The 24528-nt window shown below is 37.9% G+C and overlaps 1 protein-coding gene and 1 long non-coding RNA gene across 3 annotated transcripts in view; one reads left to right on the forward strand and one right to left on the reverse strand.

Annotated features, from left to right (window-relative positions):
• LOC135112900 (ionotropic receptor 21a-like) overlaps positions 1-4040 on the forward strand; it is a 78203-nt gene extending 74163 nt beyond the window's left edge. Inside the window, exons 6-9 of the mRNA XM_064027849.1 lie at positions 1529-1630; positions 3399-3459; positions 3670-3739; positions 3974-4040. Of these exons, the coding sequence (XP_063883919.1) occupies positions 1529-1630; positions 3399-3459; positions 3670-3739; positions 3974-4040 (300 nt within the window). The remainder of the gene's footprint in view (positions 1-1528; positions 1631-3398; positions 3460-3669; positions 3740-3973) is intronic.
• An 8706-nt stretch (positions 4041-12746) lies between these two features.
• Positions 12747-21610, reverse strand: LOC135112822 (uncharacterized). 2 transcript variants are annotated; one of them, XR_010274572.1, is made up of 4 exons: positions 15275-21610; positions 14238-14529; positions 14055-14106; positions 12747-13444 (listed from the first exon to the last, which is right to left on the reverse strand). It is a non-coding gene; the product is annotated as an uncharacterized LOC135112822 (long non-coding RNA). The 2 variants fall into 2 exon arrangements; XR_010274571.1 differs by lacking the exon at positions 15275-21610 and having other exon boundaries at positions 14238-15021.
• Between the last annotated feature and the right edge of the window lie 2918 nt (positions 21611-24528).

The raw sequence follows: 24528 nt of genomic DNA on the forward strand, positions 1-24528 counted from the left end.
TGAAGTTGCCTATACCTTCAACATCGTCTGTAAGAAAGAAAATTTACTTCCAGGCTATATATATATATATATATATATATATATATATATATATATATATATATATATATATATATATATATATATATATATATATATATATATATATATATATATATATATATATATATATATATATATATATATATATATATTGAGTGTATAAATGGGCAAAAGCTTTTCTCTTGTACATATTTCGTTGAAAGTGATACTGAGTTCAGCGTTTATGATTTTCTTCATGATGTTTTATTTTTCTCGAAGGAGTGTCTTGTTCTCTTTGCTAAGAATACTGATGATTTTCCCGTAGGATATCATCTTCGTCAGATCGCGATTTCGGGTCCTTGACCCTCCAATGGCAGAGGAGGTTGTTGTCTTCTCGGAGGTTGTGTTGAGAATGACAGGCCTTTACTTACTTTTACTTGTAGAAAGATTGAGAATATTGAAGAGTTTGCGCAGAAGAAGTAAAAGAAAGGAAATTGAAAAGCCAGTGGCGCGGGCTCCTTTCATACTCTTTTATACTCCTTGGGTCTGGACGCGGGCAGCTCGGCTTCTGATTGGCTGAAAGCTGCTGGGTTTAGGCTTCCCTTCATACTCGGGAGCGCTTGTAAGTCTGTATGTTAAGCTTTGGGTCTGATATGTATGTTATTGATATGTATGTATGTTGGTATGTCCTTGATATGTAGGGCTTCTAAGATGGGGAGGCGTCTGTTATCCTTGCATGTGGTGATGATCTCCGTTTGTTTTTCAAGGTATTTTCTAGTGAGTGCGGTTTTGTGCACTTGGGTCACGTGGGTCTTGAGCGGGCCTGATGTTAGGTGGTAGCTGAGTCTTCTGCTTAATCGCATTGTCGTCATGCCAATATAAGTTGACTGAAGGACTGCACAGTTGGGTGCACGTGAACCCTTGGGTGCACGTGAACTTATATACGACATGAGACTGCTGCATTTTCTCCTTTTGTTGTGGTGGACCGTTTCGGAGTAGGAGGTGGCTGGTTTTCTTGCTTTTGAAATAGATGGCAAGGGTTAACTTCTTCTCAGGGTTTGTTGGTGTGACATTTTTCTTGACGATTTGCCGTATAATTCTTTCATCTTCCTTATAACTTGTTCAGGAGTGTACCTTGTAGTAGATCTTGATGTTTTCTTTCTCTTTCTTGTTGTATGCTTTCCCGCTCCAATATATATATATATATATATATATATATATATATATATATATATATATATATATATATATATATATATATATATATATATATATATATATATATATATATATATATATATATATATATATATATATATATATATATATATATATATATATATATATATATATATATATATATATATATATATATATATATATATATATATATATATATATATATATATATATATATATATATATATATATATATATATATATATATATATATATATATATATATATTAGTGGCACCTTGATATAATAAGCTTATTTTTTTCTGCAGGCAGAAAGAAAACAGCGAAACAATCTGAAGAAAAATATAACGGAAATAGAGAGTGAACCCCATCTTAAGAAGACCATGAACCTTGGCCTATACCACGTTCAAGTAAGTGATCTTGTTGTGGAACTTTTTTTTTTGTGCAGACTTTTATTCCGTCATTTATTTATTTTTTTCTTTACATTACTACTACTACTACTACTACTGCTACTACTACTCTTTTTGCATTAATACTAGTACTGCTAACATTACTACCAACTACCACTACTGTTACAGGTAATACTGAATGATGATATCTTAAATATTCCCATACATAACTTCATAGTTTTAATTGTTCATCATTCCACATTGACTGTTTCGTCCAGGGCCCCTTTTACCTTCTGCTGCTTGGATGGCTTATGGCATGGACAGTCTTTACCTTTGAAATTTTCGTAAGGAACAGGTAAACATAATGTTATATTCGATTCCTAGTTGTAAATAATTATCAAATTGAAGATAAAAACAAATAATTGTCAAGTTGTATCTAAGAATTATTATTTCTAATTTTTCAGAGGAGAGAAACACAAATAAAAAAGCTTTACGAAAAGTCCTAACACTCTAAAGTCAAGTACTCTTGGAAAAATTCATCTTTGACAGCACGAAGAGAACGAGAACCGAATCCGTTGTTAAGGATATTTAAAATTTATAGAAAAGTGCTAATACTATTTATTTAATGTACGTTCATTGCAAGTGTTCAGTAAAATAAGAGACACTTTTTTTAATATGATTGATGTGTTAATGATTTTACGACTCACCAATGTGAAAGTATTTATTGTTTAATAGGGTACAACATAGACCAGTAACTCTACTCCACTCCAATCGCTGTTCTGTTCTAATGCAGACATTGCACCTGAATTATTCCTTTACTTGTGCATTGCTTCACAGGTCATGCTTTTTTTATCGGATATATATATATATATATATATATATATATATATATATATATATATATATATATATATATATATATATATATATATATATATATATATATATATAATGTTATAGTAAAGAGAGCATCCCGAATCTTTGTTTCAATAAACAAGAGTTACCTTTAAAGAAGGCTGCGAGATGAAGTATTCATCCACTTATACGCAAAGATCTTCCAACAACACTTAAGCCAGTGAGGAGGTCACTGGACTAGGAGACGTAAGTATTGTATCACAAGTAAGTCCACAACTTTACTGAAATAGAACTTAGTATAACTTCAGAATCAATGAGGAATTAGGTGGAGCAGACTGGTCAGGTAAAGTAATATGAATAAGGCAACCAAGAGGAACCTAGACCGCGGCCTGGTTGACCAAGGGTTTTTTCTTCTTTCATTATGTAATAGAGCAGTAAACAAAGAAATAATATATATATATATATATATATATATATATATATATATATATATATATATATATATATATATATATATATATATATATATATATATATATATATATATATATATATATATATATATATATATATATATATATATATATATATATATATATATATATATATATATATATATATATATATATATATATATATATATATATATATATATATATATATATATATATATATATATATATATATATATCCCCTTTTTCTTTGTCATATGACTTGCCGGCCTCGCAGTAGAAAACGGACAAGCGTGTCTCATTGCCCAACCCACACTCCCCCATTTCAGTCTGGCTTTGTTGTTCATAAGGGAAAGATGTAGTTATCTTGCTGAAGTGACGTAGCGCTGGCACGGAGGGATCGTGGGATATGTATTAGAGGGCTACTCTTAGTATTTTCTTTTGAAGTATTGGCAGCATTAGGCCCCTGTTGTGCTGGGTAGGATAAGCCTCTGTCAAGAGCTTGGCTGAGTGCTGTGCCTGATACATTGTGGTGGACTATGAGTAAGTTGTTTTACCACCTCAGTCACGGCGTCCTGATTGTTTCTTGTCTTGTTGGGAGTCTTGGAGTGATTCTCTGACCATCTCGGGCCGTGCCTGTTGTCGTGTACTTTTGTCATTAGTGTTTTTTGTGCCGTTAATTGTGAATGTCGTTCAGAGCTCACTGCTGGGAACTCTGAAGTTGGAGGACTTTATAATTCTGCGCGTATGTAGCTGTCCGTAGTCCTCCAGGGGGACTACTTATAGACTACTCGCAGGCGGGATATACGTTTAATTTTCTGTGGTAGGTAGCTCACAGAATATTATAAGCCTCATACTTGTGTGTCGTTTGTCCTAGCTGTGTCCCCTAGCACGTGGTTTGTGATTCTTTCTCAGCAAAGTCGGGTTTATCTGGCTTTTATTATACTCCCTTCTCAGTCGGTGCATTAAACTGAGTGGCGATCTCAGTTTTGGTAGCTGTGGGCTACCAGTAATTTTAAGTGCCTTTATGCCCAGTGCGTGTTTATGCCCACATTAGGCTAGAAGGAACTAATTTAGGGAGACCTTACCGGAGTGTAGTGGCAGCTGTGATTCCTGGGTCGTAACAGAATTGGCGATCTCGCCAGGATTGCTGTAAACTTCGTAGCAACGTGGAGGAAACAGTTGCGTATCTTTTGTTTGTTTGTCCTTTGTGTGCCCGTACTCATCCTACGCCATGAAAGAGAAGGCTGATAGCAGGGATAACTCGTGACTCCACGCGCACGCGTGGGTTGCCTACTGAACAAAAATATAAATGGAAAGGGATGTGAATATGATGGTGTGAAAGACTTTATAGTTAGGTATATGGTTCGACCAATAGTCAACGTGTGTGATGAGAAATGGATGGCGGCTGCTAACCATTTAAATGTGACGGAAAGCAACTCGGATGGAATTTATCATTTAGGCGCGGTAGCCACTGGATATAGGAAATCGACTTCTGTCTAGTTAAATATAACAATTTGAATGTCCTGAAAGACTTATGTATACGCCAAGATGTGACGTGTTCGGATCATGCGCCACTCGCTCTGACAACACTGACGTTTTCAAATAAGTGTCGCCAGCACAACTAGAGGAGCGCGCCAGTTCGAGTAACTCGGGTCAGATGTTCACGCATAGCCCCCGCACCATGAGTGTCTCGAGAGGAAGGCACCATGACAAAGTGGATTTGGAAGCGTCTGTGGCGAGAATGGAACAATGCGAGCCGCCAACCCTGCGCGTGGTGAATGAAGAAAGTGTAGAGGACACGGGTAAGGAAAGCTATAAAGAAGTGAATAGAATAGCAGAAGAATGTAAAAAGACCAATTTCATACGTGAGGGAAGTGTACAGCTAAGAAAGAAAAGAATAATGAAGAAAAAATGACATTGGAAAAATTTAGAAAGCAATTAACTGGAAGGGGGAAAGAAGCCCTGATTAGGGCACTATCCAGCCTACCGATAGGCAATTTAGGACTCATTTTGATAATTTATTGAATCCAGTGACGGAGGAAGATGGGGAAAATTAACTTTGAGCAGGGACTAAGTATTTCCGTTTTGGATGACCATTCACGTTTAGAGAGGTGGAAACAGCTGAGAGGAATGGACGTAAAGGAAAGCTTTGTTGGAATAAGTCCTCCCTTATTACCGAACTTATCTATGAAGTGGTTGATGTTTTTTCTTTCTTTGTTTAATATAGTTTTTGACAGTTTTTGCTTCCCACTAGCCTGGTAATGTATTATTTAAATCTGGTAATCGTATGCTCTGTGATAACTATAGAAGTATCAGTATCATGGATACCATACCTAACTGTATGACACGATTTTTATGAACAGGTTTAAAATATGGATGGATGTGGGCAATTATCAAGCAGGAGCTATGGAGGGAAGAGGATGCTTAGAGCAAATATTTACACTGAGATTATTGTATGATTATGTAAAGTACACGAAATTCAAGTTATATATATATATATATATATATATATATATATATATATATATATATATATATATATATATATATATATATATATATATATATATATATATATTGTTTATAGACTATCGTAAAGCATACTATAAAGTACCGAGATTTAAGCTCATAAAATGCCTAAGTCAATAGGATGTGGAAGTTGGATGTTAAAAACAATTTATGTTATGTATCGGTGCAAACGTAATATATATATATATATATATATATATATATATATATATATATATATATATATATATATATATATATATATATATATATATATATATATATATATATATATATATATATATATATATATATATATATATATTCACTTCTTTATAGCTTTCCTTACCCGTGTCAGTGGTAAAAGGCAAGGCGCACCATCTAGTTCCATTTTGTGATTTATATAAACCAGATGATTCGCACGTTGAAGGATAAAAAAGATAACGGCTTCTTGGGGCGCACTGCACGCGCTCCTATTGATGTAAGATACGGTAATTCTCACATCTCGGGATATGTGTATCAGGAATTTCAAAGTTGTCGTCGATTATTGTAACGGTTATGGAATGGTGATTAATTAACGAGGACAAAATTAAATTTCTTGTCATAAATAATACCGAATTAGATAAAGTTTCACTAAAGATCGAAAGGCATGTCATTAAGTATTGTGACAGATATAAGTATTTAGGAGCCTGGGCCTATATTCTACATAGTACTTATGACCGACGACTTCTGACTGTCATAGAAAACAAAATATATGACAGTCAGTCCTGTGATAGTCAGAAGTCGTCAGACATATCTGTCACCGTCTGCCACTAGAACGCACGCTCACAAATTGTCAACATTAAATTTTTGAAATGAAATATGTTCTTTGTATTATGTTCTTTGATATAGATTGTTTCTGATTCATATTATGACTTTTAGGGAAGTGAGACATAGTAAAATGAAAAATAGTTTTGAGAAAATGCACTGAAACATGTTCCCGTTGAAGTGTGTAAAAAAATGTGGTGCCTGCCACCTACAAGCCACTGCAGTGGTGTAGAGGAAGGATCATCAGCCTCACAACATCAAGACCGAGAATACATGGAACCCATAAAAGAAATCTAGAAAATACAAAAGAATACAAAGAAATCTAGAAAAGCTAACTGTGGAGAAATTGAATCTCTCCGTGTAGTCACACTTTATAGGGGTGAGGTCCACATACTACAGAAGAGCTTTGAATGTTGTGGTTTCCAAACAAAAGAAGCATAATGGATGGGATCAAATCACCGTTGGTTCACCATCTGCTCTAAATCAAGGACAAAGATACAAAACTTCCGGGAGCAACGCAATGAAATTGGTAAGTAATTTTCCAAGTAACAATTTTGGTACATATGGACTCTTTCATCAGGTTCACCCACCACCTTCTATAACCTAACCAAACGAAACTAATTTAACCAAACCTAACCATACCAACGTAACCTAACAAAACTAAATTAATCTGGTAAATTTCTAGTTACTATCCCAACACAAACAAACCCTACCTAACCAAACTAAACCTTTGCTAAAAACTCTACCTTGGACGATTCTGGGCTTGTTCCTTCCTCTCCTCCACCTATTAAAATTCTTTGCAATGATGTTTTCCATGCCCTTGCTGGCTTAAACCCTCGGAAGGCTTATGGACCTGATGGGGTCCCTCCTATTGTTCTCCGAACCTGTGGCTCTGTGCTTGCACCTTGCCTAATTAGTTGGGCGCTGCACTGCGGCGACCAGTGTGTTTTCGTCTGCCGTATTTTTCTCCCTAATTTGCTGTTCCCAAGCCTTGGAGGTCACCCTGAGTATACTACAATCATCTGTGAACAACTCAGCAGGATGGAGAAGCAGTGCATGGTCTTGGTGTGGGCCGCCCTGGTATTGTTTTGTGTGTTTCCTGAGGTGGAGGGTGTTCCTGGCCCCGGCCACAGCCGTTCCCCAGATGTAAACAAGCAATGCAGTGCTACCAACAGGCTTCACTACCATAGAGACGAACTTCTACAGCTTTCTAGTGACATGGGCTGGTGTACTTTACCCTTTGATATACCAGATGATATCAAGAGACGTAACAGGAAGCGTGGCAGGCGAGGAGGAGTGCGTATGAGGTGCAGAAGGCGAGGTGCCCGAGTTCCTGTACCGACTATAGTTTGTGGTAACGTACGAAGCCTTAGAAACAAAATAGACGAACTCTGTGCACTTTGCAGATGGAGCTACGAATACCGTGATTCATCATTGATATGTTTAACCGAGACATGGCTACAACAAGATAAAGACCCGGACTCTGCATTTATTATAGATGGTTTTACCTTGAATCGTGGTGATAGGACGAAAGACTCTGGGAAGACAGCTGGCGGCGGAGTTTGTGTGTATGTGAACAGCAGGTGGTGTACAGATGTCACGGTCTATGATCAGCATTGTTATGAAAATGTCGAATACTTGACTCTTTCGCTCAGACCCTTTTACCTACCTCGCGAATTTACGAAGATATTTGTCACAACTGTATATATTCCACCAAGTGCTAATGTGAAGGCTGCTGAAAACTGTTTAATTAATGCTGTTTGTAACATGGAAAATGATAATCCAGATGCTGTGAAAATCATTACAGGCGATTTTAATGACTGTCAATATAAGAAATGTGTTCCTAATTATCAACAATTTATTACTTTCTCTACAAGAAATAATAGAATGCTAGACTTATTTTTCTGTAATATCAGAAATAGTTATTTAGCTAGAAAACTGAAACCATTAGGTATTTCCGATCACGACATGTGTCTTCTCACTCCCGTTTATAAACAAAAACTGAAACAAAGCAAACCAACAGAAAAACTAATACAAACCTGGAACAGTGATGTGACTGATACCCTTGTGGGTTGTGTGGAATGTACAGATTTTGATGTTTTATTTGATGAAAATGCCTCTATTGATAATAATGCTGATGTGCTAAACTCGTACCTGAATTTTTGTATTGATATTATTGTACCAAAGAAAACCGTTAAGTGCTTCCCAAATAACACACCGTGGAAGACGAAAGAATTAAAGACCTTATTGAATAAGAAAAGACGTATTTGTACTGATCACAATGTATCAGAACTGAAAAGCGTCCAAAAAGAAATCGATCAAACAATTAATATATGTAAAAATAGATACAAAGACAAGGTGAAAAAGTTGTTTAAAAGTGATACAAAATCAGCTTGGCATGGTATTAAGAAATTGACCGGTATGGATAAATCGGTTCACTGTGTAGTGAAAAATGTGACAGATTTCTGTAATGACCTTAATGAGTTTTATGCTAGGTTTGATAATCAAGACTTCTCTGCTGAACGTTCTCATTTAAGGGACTTTAACCGTGCCATGAATGACTCACGCATTGTCATCTCGGTCCATGATGTGCATAAGGCTTTACATTCTATTAGAACTGGTAAGGCTGCTGGGCCTGACAAAATCAATGGTAATGTACTCAAGTTGTGTAAGGATCCCCTAGCACCTGCCCTGTGTAAAATATTTCAGCAGTCACTAGATAATGCCTGCATACCAACTCTATGGAAGACCTCTGAAATTATACCAGTACCCAAGAAATCTCCACCAACTTGTAAAAATGATTATCGCCCTGTAGCTCTGACTTCCATTATGATGAAATGGTTGGAGAGAATAGTGAAGACAATACTTTGTGAACAGGTCAAGCAATTCATGGACCCTTTTCAATTTGCTTACACAAATAATCGTAGTGTAGATGATGCCACTTTGTCTTTTATAGATTTTGTGCTTCGCCATATTGATAAACCAAATACCTCGAACTATAAGCGCTTTGTCAAAATTCTCTTTGTAGATTTTTCCAGTGCCTTCAACACCATTCAACCACATTATATTGATGCAAAAATTAAATACTATGAATGTAAATGCCAAGCTAATCCTATGGATCAATGATTTTCTCACAGGCAGACATCAGTATGTTAAATTTCACAATACAAAGTCAGGAAAAATTGTTACAAACACGGGTGCTCCACAGGGATGTGTGTTGTCTCCCATCTTGTTTACTCTGTACACTAGTGATTGTCGATGTCAGACCAATGATTGCCAGCTTTTTAAATATGCAGACGACACTGCTCTTGTCAGCCTTTGTATCAACGATGACAATATGTATCGGAGGGAAGTGGAACGTTTTCATAAGTGGTGTAAGGAAAACTACCTTGAACTTAATGTTAAGAAAACAAAGGAAATGGTAGTAGATTTCAGCACTTTGCCAGTTGCCCAACAGCCGCTGTACATAAACGGAGAACTCGTTGACACAGTTAAGGAATACAAATACCTCGGCACAGTAATAGATAATGGGTTCAATTTTAATAGTAATGTCGAGGCAATATATAAAAAAGTTAATTCTAGAATGCATTTCATGAGGAAACTTAAGAAAATTAAGATTGACACTAAAATTATGGAGTTATTCTATACAGCAGTAGTGCAGTCAGTCATTTCATTTTCCATCACATGTTGGTATGGTAATTGTAGCTCTGATTCTAAAAATAAACTAACCCGATTCATCAAAAACTGTGCAAAATTAGGCGTAAAAAATATCAATTCATTGATGGATATATACAGAAAGTTCTCTCTACAAAGATGCGAAGTAATTATCAATGACGTAACACATCCACTGAACGGCCATTACCAAAAGTTACCCTCAGGGAAAAGGCTGAGATCATCAAAATGTAGAACAGCCAGATTGTGTAAGTCCTTTGTGCCGGCAAGTATCAGAATTTTAAATAGTGGCCCTCTAAACATATCATAGCTAACTATACTAAGGCTTGGGAACCAGTTACCAGTTACCAGTTATCTTTATATGTACCAGTTATCTTTTTATGTTTTAATCGTGTGAGTATGAATATTTTAGATTAATAAGACCTGTTAGTTTTAGACCTTGTATGAATGATTCAATCTTTTATGAAAACACACAAGACAAATTTCATGTATGTTACGTGACCAATAAATAAATATTATTATTATTATTATTATTATCAAACTCTTTCACCTCTGTCTGTCAACATCTACCTTTCCTTCTTGCTGGAAGTTTGCCTACATTCAGCCTGTTCCTAGAGAGAATGACCGCTCTAATCCCTCAAACTACCGTCCTATTATTTTAATTTACTACCTATCTAAAGTTTTTGAACATATCCTCAACAGGAAAATTCTTCAACATCTATCACTTCACAACCTTCTATCCGATCACCAGTTTGGTTCTTCTTCTGGCTTTCCTTATTGAGTTTTGGTCATCTTCTTTTAGAGATTTTGGTGAAACTTTTGCTGTTGTCTTGGACATATCAAAAGCTTCTGATAGAGTCTGGCACAAAACTTTGCTTTCTAAACTACCCACCTACAGCTTCTATCCTTCTCTCTGTAACTTCATCTCAAGTTTCCTTTCTGACCGTTCTATTGCTGCTGTGGTAGAAGGTCACTGTTCTTCTAAATCTATTAACAGTGGTGTTCCTCAGGGTTATGTCCTGTCACCCACTCTCTTCTTATTATTCATTAATGATCTTCTAAACCAAACTTCTTGTCCTATCCACTCCTACGCTGATGATACCAGCCTGCACTTTTCCACGTCTTTAGATATATATATAGACGTCCAGTCCTTCAGGAAGTAAATATTTCACGCAGGGAAATCACAGAACGCTTGACTTCTGATCTTTCTAAAAGTTCTGATTGGGGCAGAGCAAACTTGGTATTGTTTAATGCCTCAAAAACTCAATTCCTCCATCTATCAACTCGACACAACCTTCCAGATAACTATCCCCTCTTCTTCAATGACACTCAGCTGCCCCCCTTTCCACACTGAACATCCTCGGTCTGTCCTTTACTTATAATCTGAACTGGAAACTTCACATCTCATCTCTAGCTAAAACAGCTTCTATGACGTTAGGTGTTCTGAGGCGTCTCCGCCAGTTTCCCCCCCCCCCCCAGCTGCTAACTCTGTACAAGGACCTTATCCGTCCATGTATGGAGTATGCCTCACATGTCTGGGGGGTGTTCCACTCATACCGCTCTTCTAGACAGGGTGGAATCAAAAGCTTTTCGTCTTTTCAACTACTCTCCTCTAACTGACTGTCTTCAGCCTGTCTCTGATCGCCGCAATGTTTCATCTCTAGCTTTCTTCTACCGCTATTTTCAAGCTAACTGCTCTTCTGATCCTGCTAACTGCATGCCTCCCGCGGCCTTGCTGCACAAGACTTTCTTCTTTCTCTGACCCCTATTCTGTCCACCTCTCTAATGCAAGAGTTAACTTGTATTCTCAATCATTCATCCCTTTCTCTGGTAAACTCTGGAACTGCTTCTGTTTTTCCACCTTCCTATGACTTGAATTCCTTCAAAAGGGAGGTTTCAAGATACTTATCCTTCAATTTTTGACTACCACTTTGGACACTTTTATGGGACTGGCGTTTCAGTGGGCATTTTTTTTATTAGATTTTTTGTTGCCCTTGGCCAGTGTCCCTCCTATATATATATAAAAAAAAAAAAAAAACCTAAATAATTCTTACCTAACCTAACCTAAATTAAAGCAAATAAACAAACTTAACCAAACTACAGTAACCAGAGAAATTTGCAGTTATATATATATATATATATATATATATATATATATATATATATATATATATATATATATATATATATATATATATATATATATATATATATATATATATATATATATATATATATATATATATATATATATATATATATATATATATATACATATTCATTTTTTTCAGTTATGAAAAGGTTGATATGTTTAGAGGTTCTAGAAGTGAATGAGAGATGTTTGTAAAGTTAAAGTTTAAAGGAGGAAGACATGCTCCCAGGTTTCAAACCAATTCAACCTTAAATATAATGGTGAGAGTGCAGCACTTGTGTTTCAAGATTTATTACAGTAAAGTGTCTATTTTCAGAACTCTCTTTTGCAATATATTCTGGTAAGACACTAATGTAGTGTCTTGCTGCATGTGAAAAAAAAAGTGAAAAACAATATGATTGTGTTTTTATTTTTTCTAGGCGGTGGCCCTGTACCCTTGACCCAACTGATGAAATTGTGGAAGAAGTTCTGGGGACTGATAACAAGACAATAATGGGGTTTGAGGAGATTAACGACATCAGTCTGCAGAGGGTAAATATTTGTTAAATCAATGAAGTACTCTCTTTAGTTGTATGTTCGCCGTTTCTTGTCATAAACATGTGCAGTTTTATTTAGTAGGATAAATAAAAGATGTCATTTGCATAAACTATTATGTTTAAAAAAATTGAAATATAATGCATCACTTGGAAAGAACATATGAAGGATATTACTTTATTGATGGATAGATTGTTTGCAGTTAACTATACTTGAATACATCAGAGCAAAATCAACTTATGGCAAGTAATGCAGTTGTACCTTAGTTCATAGTACTGGTCAAGTAATATCCATCTACTGAAAGGGATGCAACTCTTGTAGGCCTTTTTAATTGTTAATTTAGCATGATGTATGCCTTCGATTTCCATAACACTGTGTGCCATATTTACTCTCTAGTCTATGGAAGGAGAAAGAAACCATCTGTCAGATGTGCATTTGGCCTTTTGTACACACATTTATTCATTACCTCATTCATTACTTGCAGCGAGGAGCAAGGGCCATCCCTTACCATCTCTGATGGTAAGGGATGGGCTGAAGCACAAAGAATAATAATTCTTGAGGAGCAGAACCAAGTGCCTTAGCCCACCCTGCCCACCATGCAGCTACACAAACTAGGAACTGAGGAGGCTGCAGAAGCTGCGCAGGGAACGGTGCAATCCTGTGCCCCTACGAACGAGTCAGCAGCTGCTCAAGTGATAGTGGCAGTTGCCGAAGAGGTAGCTGCAGCTGCTAGAGCAGTTGCAGGAGCCGTGCAGGCAAAGGAGGCGGCTTCACGATCCTTGAAATCAGTTGCGGAGGAGGTGATCTCCTGTGCCCGGGCCGTGGGAGGAGCTAAGCAGGCAGAGGAAGCAGCTGCCAAAAAAGTCGGAGAAGCCTCTCGCTTACAACAAATACTATTTAAGATATAAATTGAAAATGCACAGAAGAACAAGTAATGCAATAAAGGTAAAATAGGATGCACAGAGTTCCTTGATTGAGAAATCTTACTTGTATCTTAATTATGCATGTGTTTAATTAAATCCAAAAGGATAGTTGTTCTCATATGTAAATGTGCCAGAATGGTCAAATACGATCGTGTGACTTCAGAATAGCATTTGTAAAGTATAGTTCAGGTATTATACAGTTGGGTATGATTGGGGACCATGCGATGTTATGTGGAAGTGAGACATAAGGAGAAAGTAAGCAGTAAGTATGCTCTTCAGAGAAAGATTATTGGGGAATGATCCAGCGCAAGAAAATGACATTAATATGGAAGTATATAAAAAAAAAAAAATTCAAGAAAATTATGACAAGATGGTATTAAAGAATAAAAAGGCTGTGAATGAAAAAGCTTGGTAAGAAAATGAGAGTACTTTTACTGCAATAGGAAGATTTTCTGAAAATGAAGGGAACTAGAGGGAAGAGTGGGAAGGTATGAGAAGTTGGTCGAATGACTACTTTATAAATGAAAGTGGAACAGTACCTTGGCCTGTGCTTGACCAGCTGTGCATAGGAACAGGCTTCAGACGCCATTGCTGGAAAGAAAAAAAAAAAATATTAATAATTAGTTTCACAATAATACTGATAGAGTACTGCAAGTTCTTGAGAAATGCATGTATCCCAGATTCAGTTATAGATTTGTATCTGTGCAAATCATCCAACTTACTTGAAGTGTAAGTTGCAAAAGTCATCTCGATACAGGCGACCTTGATTCTGGTGACCAACTGAAAGTGGAGGCACTACTTGTACCTCTTCGAGCTATGGCCAACTCACTTTCAGCATCTGCAGGTTGATCCCCATCAAAAGGAATGGGAATATTCCTGTCCTTGCGTGTTGTGAAGCATGCCACATACATGTATCATAATGCAAACCTTAATAGGATTGAGTTGGACTTCGCTGTTTAGGACATGTAAGTGGCGTTTGAGCTGTTCTATTCCCCATTCCATAACACTCCGCGTCTGTTTGTGATTCTTAAATAAAATACCAATGATAATGGAACCTATCAACCACTATGTATGTATCATCAACCTAGGGACAACACTAGGACAATTACCACTAAAGCTTGGTGTGGTTGAATTTGAATATTTGTATTTTTTTTTTTGTTACATCATTATTTAGTAGTAGGAACTGAACCTGCATTACTATTATTTTATGAAAGTCAAAGTAACTTAACACCATATTAAATATATGGGGTTAGCATTAAATAACCTAACCTGCTTGGGGTAATTCCACAAGCCCTGTGGGTCAAAAATAAATTGATGTCGAATTTACTATTGTAAGGGAAATCATTACTATGGACGACAAAGGAAAATTAATCAATTAATTTGGATAAGGTTGACTAGTTTATTAATGCTGTATCTGGTCTCTTTATTATTTTTATGTATTTTATTACCCTTAGCTTAACATATTGTTGTTTCTTCGACTTGATTAAACTTAATCTAACCTAAATATATATATATATATATATATATATATATATATATATATATATATATATATATATATATATATATATATATATATATATATATATATATATATATAATTTTGTACATAATTATCATAACATGCTGGGGCGAGTCCCACAGGCCCTGTGGGCCCCCTCATTCTGTATATAATTGATAATGTGGTTAGTTCAGTTTGCTAATTACAAAACCTTAATTTGTCAGTATCACAAAATACAAAATAAAAGCATCCACTTACCTAATATACTTTGTTTGAGGTCCAAGCAGAGGTGGTGTCAGGAGCCATGGCTTGCTGGGATATCCACTATCTCCCAGCAAGTGACTCTTTGGTGGCACATGTCCTCTCAAATAATGCTGCCACTCCACTGTCACTCAAAATACGGGCATCTTGTACCAAGCCTGGTCACTTGGCAACGGTATCTAATATCCGATAGTTGGCATCAAATACCACCAGTACATTAACTGTGGTATCCCTTGCAGTTTACACACACATCCTCCTGCTCCCTTGGTGCTATCATCCTTAAGTGTATCCCATCAATGACACCAATAGCCTCCTAGGAAATCAGCAATGTTGATGAAGTCTGCCTTCTTCGCCGCAGTAACGTCTTGGATGGTGGAAAATATAATGAACTGTTTTATGATGCTGATGTGTGCAAGGGCCTCAATGGTCTGGGTAATGGCTTTGCTGATGGCAAGTTGAGAAGGGCCGAGGTCATCACTGCTGCACATTTGTATTTTGCCGGTAGCAAGATAACGAAGTGTTACGATAACCTTCATCGGGGGGGGTGACTGGGTTTCCCCTCTTAGTGTTACTTGATAAGGCATCTCTCACAAGATCAGTAACAAACAAGATACCGTCTCTGTCCAGACGATATGTCTAGATCAGCTTCCCATCATTGAGTTCGTGAAGACCGTCCCTTCTTCGGAAAATATTCCTCGGCTGGGGATCTTGTTGTTGTGGTGCGGCCATATTGACTGACTTCTGACTGTCATAAGCGGCGGTAAGACAGGGTGAACCCTGCCGTAGCAATTTGTGACAGGTAATGGGAGTTTATGAACGACAATATTTGTTTATAACAGAGTCATGACCGAAATGCGACATTTTGTTTAGCTATGAACGACGGACTTTGCTATGACGGTTTGAAGAATACGGGGCCTGGTTTACAGACATCGTCGTATTAAAGACGTGATGTCTCTACACAAGGTGAAGTGTCAGTCAGTTGTCAACAGATTTTCTATATTCTGTTCCTCGAACCCAGATATGCCTTACTGTTATAAGTGATGTGTGTTTGACACTGTTGTGTTAGTTGAACTGAAATACAGTTGAGTTGTGGCTGACGAACAACTGTTGTGTCACTAACCAGTCATTACAATAAATTAATGAAATGTCTCTTGGGCGTAAGACACACAAGCTCAAATTTATGTCATATTGAATCAGGAATTAAGCCAGTTTATCATGTTCTGCGTGTCCGACGAAAACGGTTTCTGGAGAGGAAACTGGCTTCAGTTGATAGAATACGCTGCTTGGTGACTCTGTGTACATTTGTATAGTGTGGAGGAGAAGGTGCAGAAGGAGTAATCTGTGTAGGAAAGAGAGGAGGAGAGGTGAGATTAGGTGGAGAGGTAGTGGAGGCAGAGGTAAGAGAAGACGACGGATAAGAAGGGATACAGATACGACTCCTTGTAGGAGTAAATCCTCACACCAGTCATCACAGGTCATGGGTGAGAGACAGATACAAATCTTATTGGAGAAGTAAGAGGAGGTGAAAACGGCGGTATGAGTCTGAAGGGTCAAGTTGGAGCCCTGTTTGTTTTTGTCATTATAATGATCAACACACGCACACACTCCTCTCCCCGACACTGAAGTCGTTCATACCCAGTCTAGTATAAATATTTATTTTATATGATTATCTCAGCAATTATTGATTCTTCGTGTGGCCTACTGTTAGATATGTGACAGTACTTCCCCAGGCGATCAAGCTGTCCGGGGAGACTCAGCGTCCCTGACATAAAAGGCATAGAGGAACACAAAGAAAGACCGGAAAACTAATAGAGGAACTCGGCTCCAGTAGGTGAGCTTATAACACGTAATAGCTGACACTTCAATAGACACTTAACTTAATAACATCGCTTGTTCTTACCCTTGTGGTCTTAGTGATGAATTATTTAGTTATTTTACACTTTAATGAGTGAAGAAATATTTTGTGTAAAATATCTGTCTTTGAAAAATTACAGCTTGTGTTTTCATTTAGTAAAACTCGTTTTTCACTTCACATAATAATTATATAATTCCATGTAATGAACTTTTTTTAATAATCATTCATAATAGCTCAATTTATCACTCCTTTTAACTCTATTAGTGATGTAGTTTTCTTTGAAAAACTCGTTGAAGTTTTCTGGACTTAGAAGAAAATTATACTAATACAGCACCATAATTCTAACTTGTTGCATAGCACCTCCATTTTTAAAAAGAGGGAATTAGAGCAATTAGCTGGGGAATCTGATCGGTTGCGTATTTATCAGGCTGCTTCCCCCGAGATAGAAGATAGTGAGCTTATAGAACCGGGTGATGTGGAGGATGAGTCTAGCGAGAGTGATGACCACCGTGAACCAAGGAGTGGTACTCGGCACTGCCGACTTCCTAAAGAAACCATGTCTAAATCACCTACTAACATCATGTCTACCGCAACAAACACAGCCACTACTACCTCCCATGGTACTGGCGCTGGACCACAGATCACGCATGATACAATGAGAGTTCCTCTTAAAGTACTCTCTACCACCATTGACGTAGTCCCATTTTCGGGATCAGATTCATGGTATTCAGCCCGAAATTTCATTGTTTAGGTGCTAAGATGTCATGTCTCACGCTTGTATCACCGAGCCGGGTGATAAAATTTCTTCTGTCAGACCAAAACTTCAACCTGTCTCTTTGGCCCGTTATCTAATGGACTCAAGTACATTCATAGTGCCAACAGAGAACCAGGATTATGACATTTTTAAAAACCGCTTACTGGGAATTTCTTGGCTATTGTGCCAAAACTCATGTGGTCCAGGTTATAAATGCAGTCTGTGAGCACCTGGCTCAATCCCCTTTCGTGAAAGAAAGACTCGAGGCTCAAGTCATTGCTAGTCAAGCAGCTGCAGATATTATAAGAATCTAAACAGACAATGGGTGGATTAATCAAGACACCCTCAGTGACAAGGATCATTAACAATTTTTGGAGATTTTTATCTACAAGCTAGCTTTAAAGGATAGAGAACGGAAGGGTCTGCTTTCCCTAGAATTTAAGCGTGGTGACACTCTTCATGAATTTTCCAAAAAACTAAAAAACAAACTAGATTTTTTTTTTTTTTTATGTAGGAAGGACACTGGCCAAGGGCAATAAAAATCCAATAAAAAAATATGCCCACTGAAATGCCAGTCCCATAAAAGGGTAAAAGCAGTGGTCAAAAATTGATAAATAAGTGTTTTGAAACCTCCCTCTTGAAGGAATTAAAGTCATAGGAAGGTGGAAATACAGAAGTAGGCAGGGAGTTCCAGAGTTTACCAGAGAAAGGGATGAATGATTGAGAATACTGGTTAACTCTTGCGTTAGAGAGGTGGACAGAATAGGAGTGAGAGAAAGAAGAAAGTCTTGTGCAGCGAGGCCGCGGGAGGAGGGGAGGCATGCAGTTAACAAGATCAGAAGAGCAGTTAGCATGAAAGTAGCGGTAGACAGCTAGATATGCAACATTGCGGCGGTGAGAGAGAGGCTGAAGACAGTCAGTTAGAGGAGAGGAGTTGATGAGACGAAAAGCTTTTGATTCCACCCTGTCTAGAAGAGCAGTATGAGTGGAACCCTCCCAGACATGTGAAGCATACACCATACATGGACGGATAAGGCCCTTGTACAAAGTTAGCAGCTGAGGGGGAGTGAGAAAAACTGGCGGAGACGTCTCAGAACACCTAACTTCATAGAAGCTGTTTTAGCTAGAGATGAGATGTGAAGTTTCCAGTTCAGATTATAAGTAAAGGACAGACCGAGGATGTTCAGTGTAGAAGAGGGGGACAGTTGAGTGTCATTGAAGAAGAGGGGATAGTTGTCTGGAAGATTGTGTCGAGTTCATAGATGAAGGAGTTTTTGAGGCATTGAACAATACCAAGTTTGCTCTCCCCCAATCAGAAATTTTAGAAAGATCAGAAGTCAAGCGTTCTGTGGCTTCCCTGAGTGAAATGTTTACCTCCTGAAGGGTTGAACGTCTATGAAAAGACGTGGAAAAGTGCAGGGTGGTATCAGCGTAGGACTGGATAGGACAAGGAGATCATTAATGAATAATAAGAAGATAGTGGGTGACAGGACAGAACCCTGAGGAACACCACTGTTAATAGATTTAGGAGAAGAACAGTGACCGTCTACCACAGCAACGCTCAGAAAGGTCAGAAAGGTCAGAACGGTCAGAAAAGAAACTTGAGATGAAGTTACAGAGAGGATAGAAACCGTAGGAGGGTAGTTTGGAAATCAAAGCTTTGTGCCAGACTCTATCAAAGGCTTTTGATATGTCCAAGGCAACAGCAAAAGTTTCACCAAAATCTCTAAAAGAGGATGACCAAGACTCAGTAAGGAAAGCCAGAAGATCACCAGTAGAGCGGCCTTGACGGAACCCATACTGGCGATCAGATAGAAGGTTGTGAAGTGATAGATGTTTAAGAATCTTCCTGTTGAGGATAGATTCAAAAACTTTAGATAGGCAGGAAATTAAAGCAATAGGACGGTAGTTTGAGGGATTAGAGCGGTCACCCTTTTTAGGAACAGGTTGAATGTAGGCAAACTTCCAGCAAGAAGGAAAGGTAGATGTTGACAGATAATGCTGAAAGAGTTTGACTAGGCAAGGTGCAAGCACGAAGGCACAGTTTCGGAGAACAATAGGAGGGACCCCATCAGGTCCATAAGCCTTCCGAGGGTTTAGGCCAGCGAGGGCATGGAAAACATCATTTTAATTTTTTTTAATAGGTGGAATTTTAATAGGTGGCATGAAGTAGTCAGAGGGTGGAGGAGAGGGAGGAACAAGCCCAGAATCGTCCAAGGTAGAGTTTTTAGCAAAGGTTTGAGCAAAGAGTTCAGCTTTAGAAATAGATGTGATAGCAGTGGTGCCATTTGGTTGAAGTAGAGGAGGGAAAGAAGAAGCAAAGTTATTGGAGATATTTTTGGCTAGATGCCAGAAATCACGAGGGGAGTTAGATCTTGAAAGGTTTTGACATTTTCTGTTTATGAAGGAGTTTTTGGCTAGTTGGAGAACAGACTTGGCATGGTTCCGGGCAGAAATATAAAGTGCATGAGATTCTGGTGATGGAAGGCTTAAGTACCTTTTGAGGGCCACCTCTCTATCATATATAGCACGAGAACAAGCTGTGTTAAACCAAAGTTTAGAAGGTTTAGGACGAGAAAAAGAGTGAGGAATATACGCCTCCATGCCAGACACTATCACCTCTGTGATAGTGTCTCTGTGATAGACGGGTCTTTGACACGGAAGCAGTAGTCATTCCAAGGAAAATCAGCAAAATACCTCCTCAGGTCCCCCCAACTAGCAGAGGCAAAACGCCAGAGGCACCTTCGCTTAGGGGGATCCTGAGGAGGGATTGGAGTGATAGGACAAGATAAAGGTATAAAAATTGTGATCGGAGGAGCCCAACGGAGAAGAAAGGGTGACAGCATAAGAAGAAGGATTAAAGGTCAGGAAAAGGTCAAGAATGTTGGGCGTATCTCCAAGACGGTCAGGAATACGAGTAGGGTGTTGCACCAATTGCTCTAGGTCATGGAGGATAGCAAAGTTGTAGGATAGTTCACCAGGATGGTCAGTGAAGGGAGAGGAAAGCCAAAGCTGGTGGTGAACATTGAAGTCTCCAAGAATGGAGATCTCTGCAAAAGGGAAGAGGGTCAGAATGTGCTCCACTTTGGAAGTTAAGTAGTCAAAGAATTTCTTATAGTCAGAGGAGTTAGGAGAGGTATACAGCACAGATAAATTTAGTATGAGAGTGACTCTGTAGTCGTAGCCAGATGGTGAAAAACTTGGAAGATTCAAGAGCGTGGGCACGAGAGCAGGTTAAGTCATTGCGCACATAAACGCAGCATCCAGCTTTGGATCGAAAATGAGGATAGAGAAAGTAGGAGGGAACAGAAAAGGGGCTACTGTCAGTTGCCTCAGACACCTGAGTTTCAGTGAGGAAAAGAAGATGAGTTTTAGAAGAGGAGAGGTGGTGTTCTACAGATTGAAAATTAGATCTTAGACCGCGAATGTTGCAGAAGTTAATGAAGAAAAAGTTGAGGGGGGTGTCAAGACACTTAGGGTCGTCGACGGAAAGGCAGTCCGACCTGGGGACATTTATGGTCCCCTCCCCAGATGGGAACTCCGAGGCTGGTGTAGGAGTCGCCATGATGATTTAAAAATTTTTTGGGTGAAGGGTGTGTGTGTTATTAGGTGCTTGTAGTTTTGTGAGGAGGAAGAGAGTTGTCTTTAGAGGGCAGGCTGTGACTGCCCCCTTGTGTTGTGAGACACAAAGGGAAACGTTCAGTGAGGTCACAGCTGGGTTTAATGATAAGTTCACAGCACCCCTATATATATATATATATATATATATATATATATATATATATATATATATATATATATATATATATATATATATATATATATATATATATATATATATATATATATATATATATATATATATATATATATATATATATATATATATATATATATATATATATATATATATATATATATATATATATATATATATATATATATATATATATATATATATATATATATATATATATATATATATATATATATATATATTTTTTTTTTTTTTTTTATGTTGGAAGGATACTGGCCAAGGGCAACAAAAATCTAATAAAAAAAAAATGCCCACTGAAATGCCAGTCCCTTAAAAGGATCAAAGCAGTGGTCAAAAATTGGTGGATAAGTGTCTTGAAACCTCCCTCTTGAAGGAATTCAAGTCATAGGAAGGTGGAAATACAGAAGCAGGCAAGGAGTTCCAGAGTTTACCAGAGAAAGGGATGAATGATTGAGAATACTGGTTAACTCTTGCGTTAGAGAGGTGGACAGAATAGGAGTGAGAGAAAGAAGAAAGTCTTGTGCAGCGAGGCCGCGGGAGGAGGGGAGGCATGCAGTTAGCAAGATCAGAAGAGCAGTTGGCATGAAAATAGCGGTAGAAGACAGCTAGATATGCAACATTGCGGCGGTGAGAGAGGGGCTGAAGACAGTCAGTTAGAGGAGAGGAGTTGATGAGACGAAAAGCTTTTGATTCCACCCTGTCTAGAACAGCAGTATGAGTGGAACCCCCCCAGACATGTGAAGCATACTCCATACATGTATATATACATATATATATATATATATATATATATATATATATATATATATATATATATATATATATATATATATATATATATATATATATATATATATATATATATATATATATATATATATATATATATATATATATATATATATATATATATATATATATATATATATATATATATATATATATATATATATATATATATATATATATATATATATATATATATATATATTTTTTTTTATGTAGGAAGGATACTGGCCAAGGGCAACAAAAATCTAATAAAAAAAAAATGCCCACTGAAATGCCAGTCCCTAAAAGGGTCAAAGCAGTGGTCAAAAATTGGTGGATAAGTGTCTTGAAACCTCCCTCTTGAAGGAATTCAAGTCATAGGAAGGTGGAAATACAGAAGCAGGCAAGGAATTCCAGAGTTTACCAGAGAAAGGGATGAATGATTGAGAATACTGGTTAACTCTTGCGTTAGAGAGGTGGACAGAATAGGAGTGAGAGAAAGATGAAAGTCTTGTGCAGCGAGGCCGCGGAAGGAGGGGAAGCATGCAGTTAGCAAGATCAGAAGAGCAGTTAGCATGAAAATAGCGGTAGAAGACAGCTAGAGATGCAACATTGCGGCGGTGAGAGAGAGGCTGAAGACAGTCAGTTAGAGGAGAGGAGTTGATGAGACGAAAAGCTTTTGATTCCACCCTGTCTAGAACAGCAGTATGAGTGGAACCCCCCCAGACATGTGAAGCATACTCCATACATGGACGGATAAGGCCCTTGTACAGAGTTAGCAGCTGGGGGGGTGAGAAAAACTGGCGGAGACGTCTCAGAACACCTAACTTCATAGAAGCTGTTTTAGCTAGAGATGAGATGTGAAGTTTCCAGTTCAGATTATAAGTAAAGGACAGACCAAGGATGTTCAGTGTAGAAGAGGGGGATAGTTGAGTGTCATTGAAGAAGAGGGGATAGTTGTCTGGAAGATTGTGTCGAGTTGATAGATGGAGGAATTGAGTTTTTGAGGCATTGAACAATACCAAGTTTGCTCTGCCCCAATCAGAAATTTTAGAAAGATCAGAAGTCAGGCATTCTGTGGCTTCCCTGCGTGATATGTTTACCTCCTGAAGGGTAGGACGTCTATGAAAAGACGTGGAAAAGTGCAGGGTGGTATCATCAGCATAGGAGTGGATAGGACAAGAAGTTTGGTTTAGAAGATCATTAATGAATAATAAGAAGAGAGTGGGTGACAGGACAGAACCCTGAGGAACACCACTGTTAATAGATTTAGGAGAAGAACAGTGACCGTCTACCACAGCAGGAATAGAACGGTCAGAAAGGAAACTTGAGATGAAGTTACAGAGAGAAGGATAGAAACCGTAGGAGGATAGTTTGGAAATCAAAGCTTTGTGCCAGACTCTATCAAAGGCTTTTGATATGTCCAAGGCAACAGCAAAAGTTTCACTAAAGTCTCTAAAAGAGGATGACCAAGACTCAGTAAGGAAAGCCAGAAGATCACCAGTAGAGCGGCCTTGACGGAACCCATACTGGCGATCAGATAGAAGGTTGTGAAGTGATAGATGTTTAAGAATCTTCCTGTTGAGGATAGATTCAAAAACTTTAGATAAGCAGGAAATTAAAGCAATAGGACGGTAGTTTGAGGGATTAGAGCGGTCACCCTTTTTAGGAATAGGTTGAATGTAGGCAAACTTCCAGCAAGAAGGAAAGGTAGATGTTGACAGACAGAGCTGAAAGAGTTTGACTAGGCAAGGTGCAAGCACGGAGGCACAGTTTCGGAGAACAATAGGAGGGACCCCATCAGGTCCATAAGCCTTCTGAGGGTTTAGGCCAGCGAGGGCATGGAAAACATCATTACGAAGAATTTTAATACGAGGCATGAAGTAGTCAGAGGGTGGAGGAGAGGGAGGAACAAGCCCAGAATCGTCCAAGGTAGAGTTTTTAGCAAAGGTTTGAGCAAAGAGTTCAGCTTTAGAAATAGATGTGATAGCAGTGGTGCCATCTGGTTGAAGTAGAGGAGGGAAAGAAGAAGAAGCAAAGTTATTGGAGATATTTTTGGCTAGATGCCAGAAATCACGAGGGGAGTTAGATCTTGA

This window comes from Scylla paramamosain, chromosome 24 (assembly GCF_035594125.1).
Source record: "Scylla paramamosain isolate STU-SP2022 chromosome 24, ASM3559412v1, whole genome shotgun sequence".
NCBI lineage: Eukaryota > Metazoa > Arthropoda > Malacostraca > Decapoda > Portunidae > Scylla > Scylla paramamosain.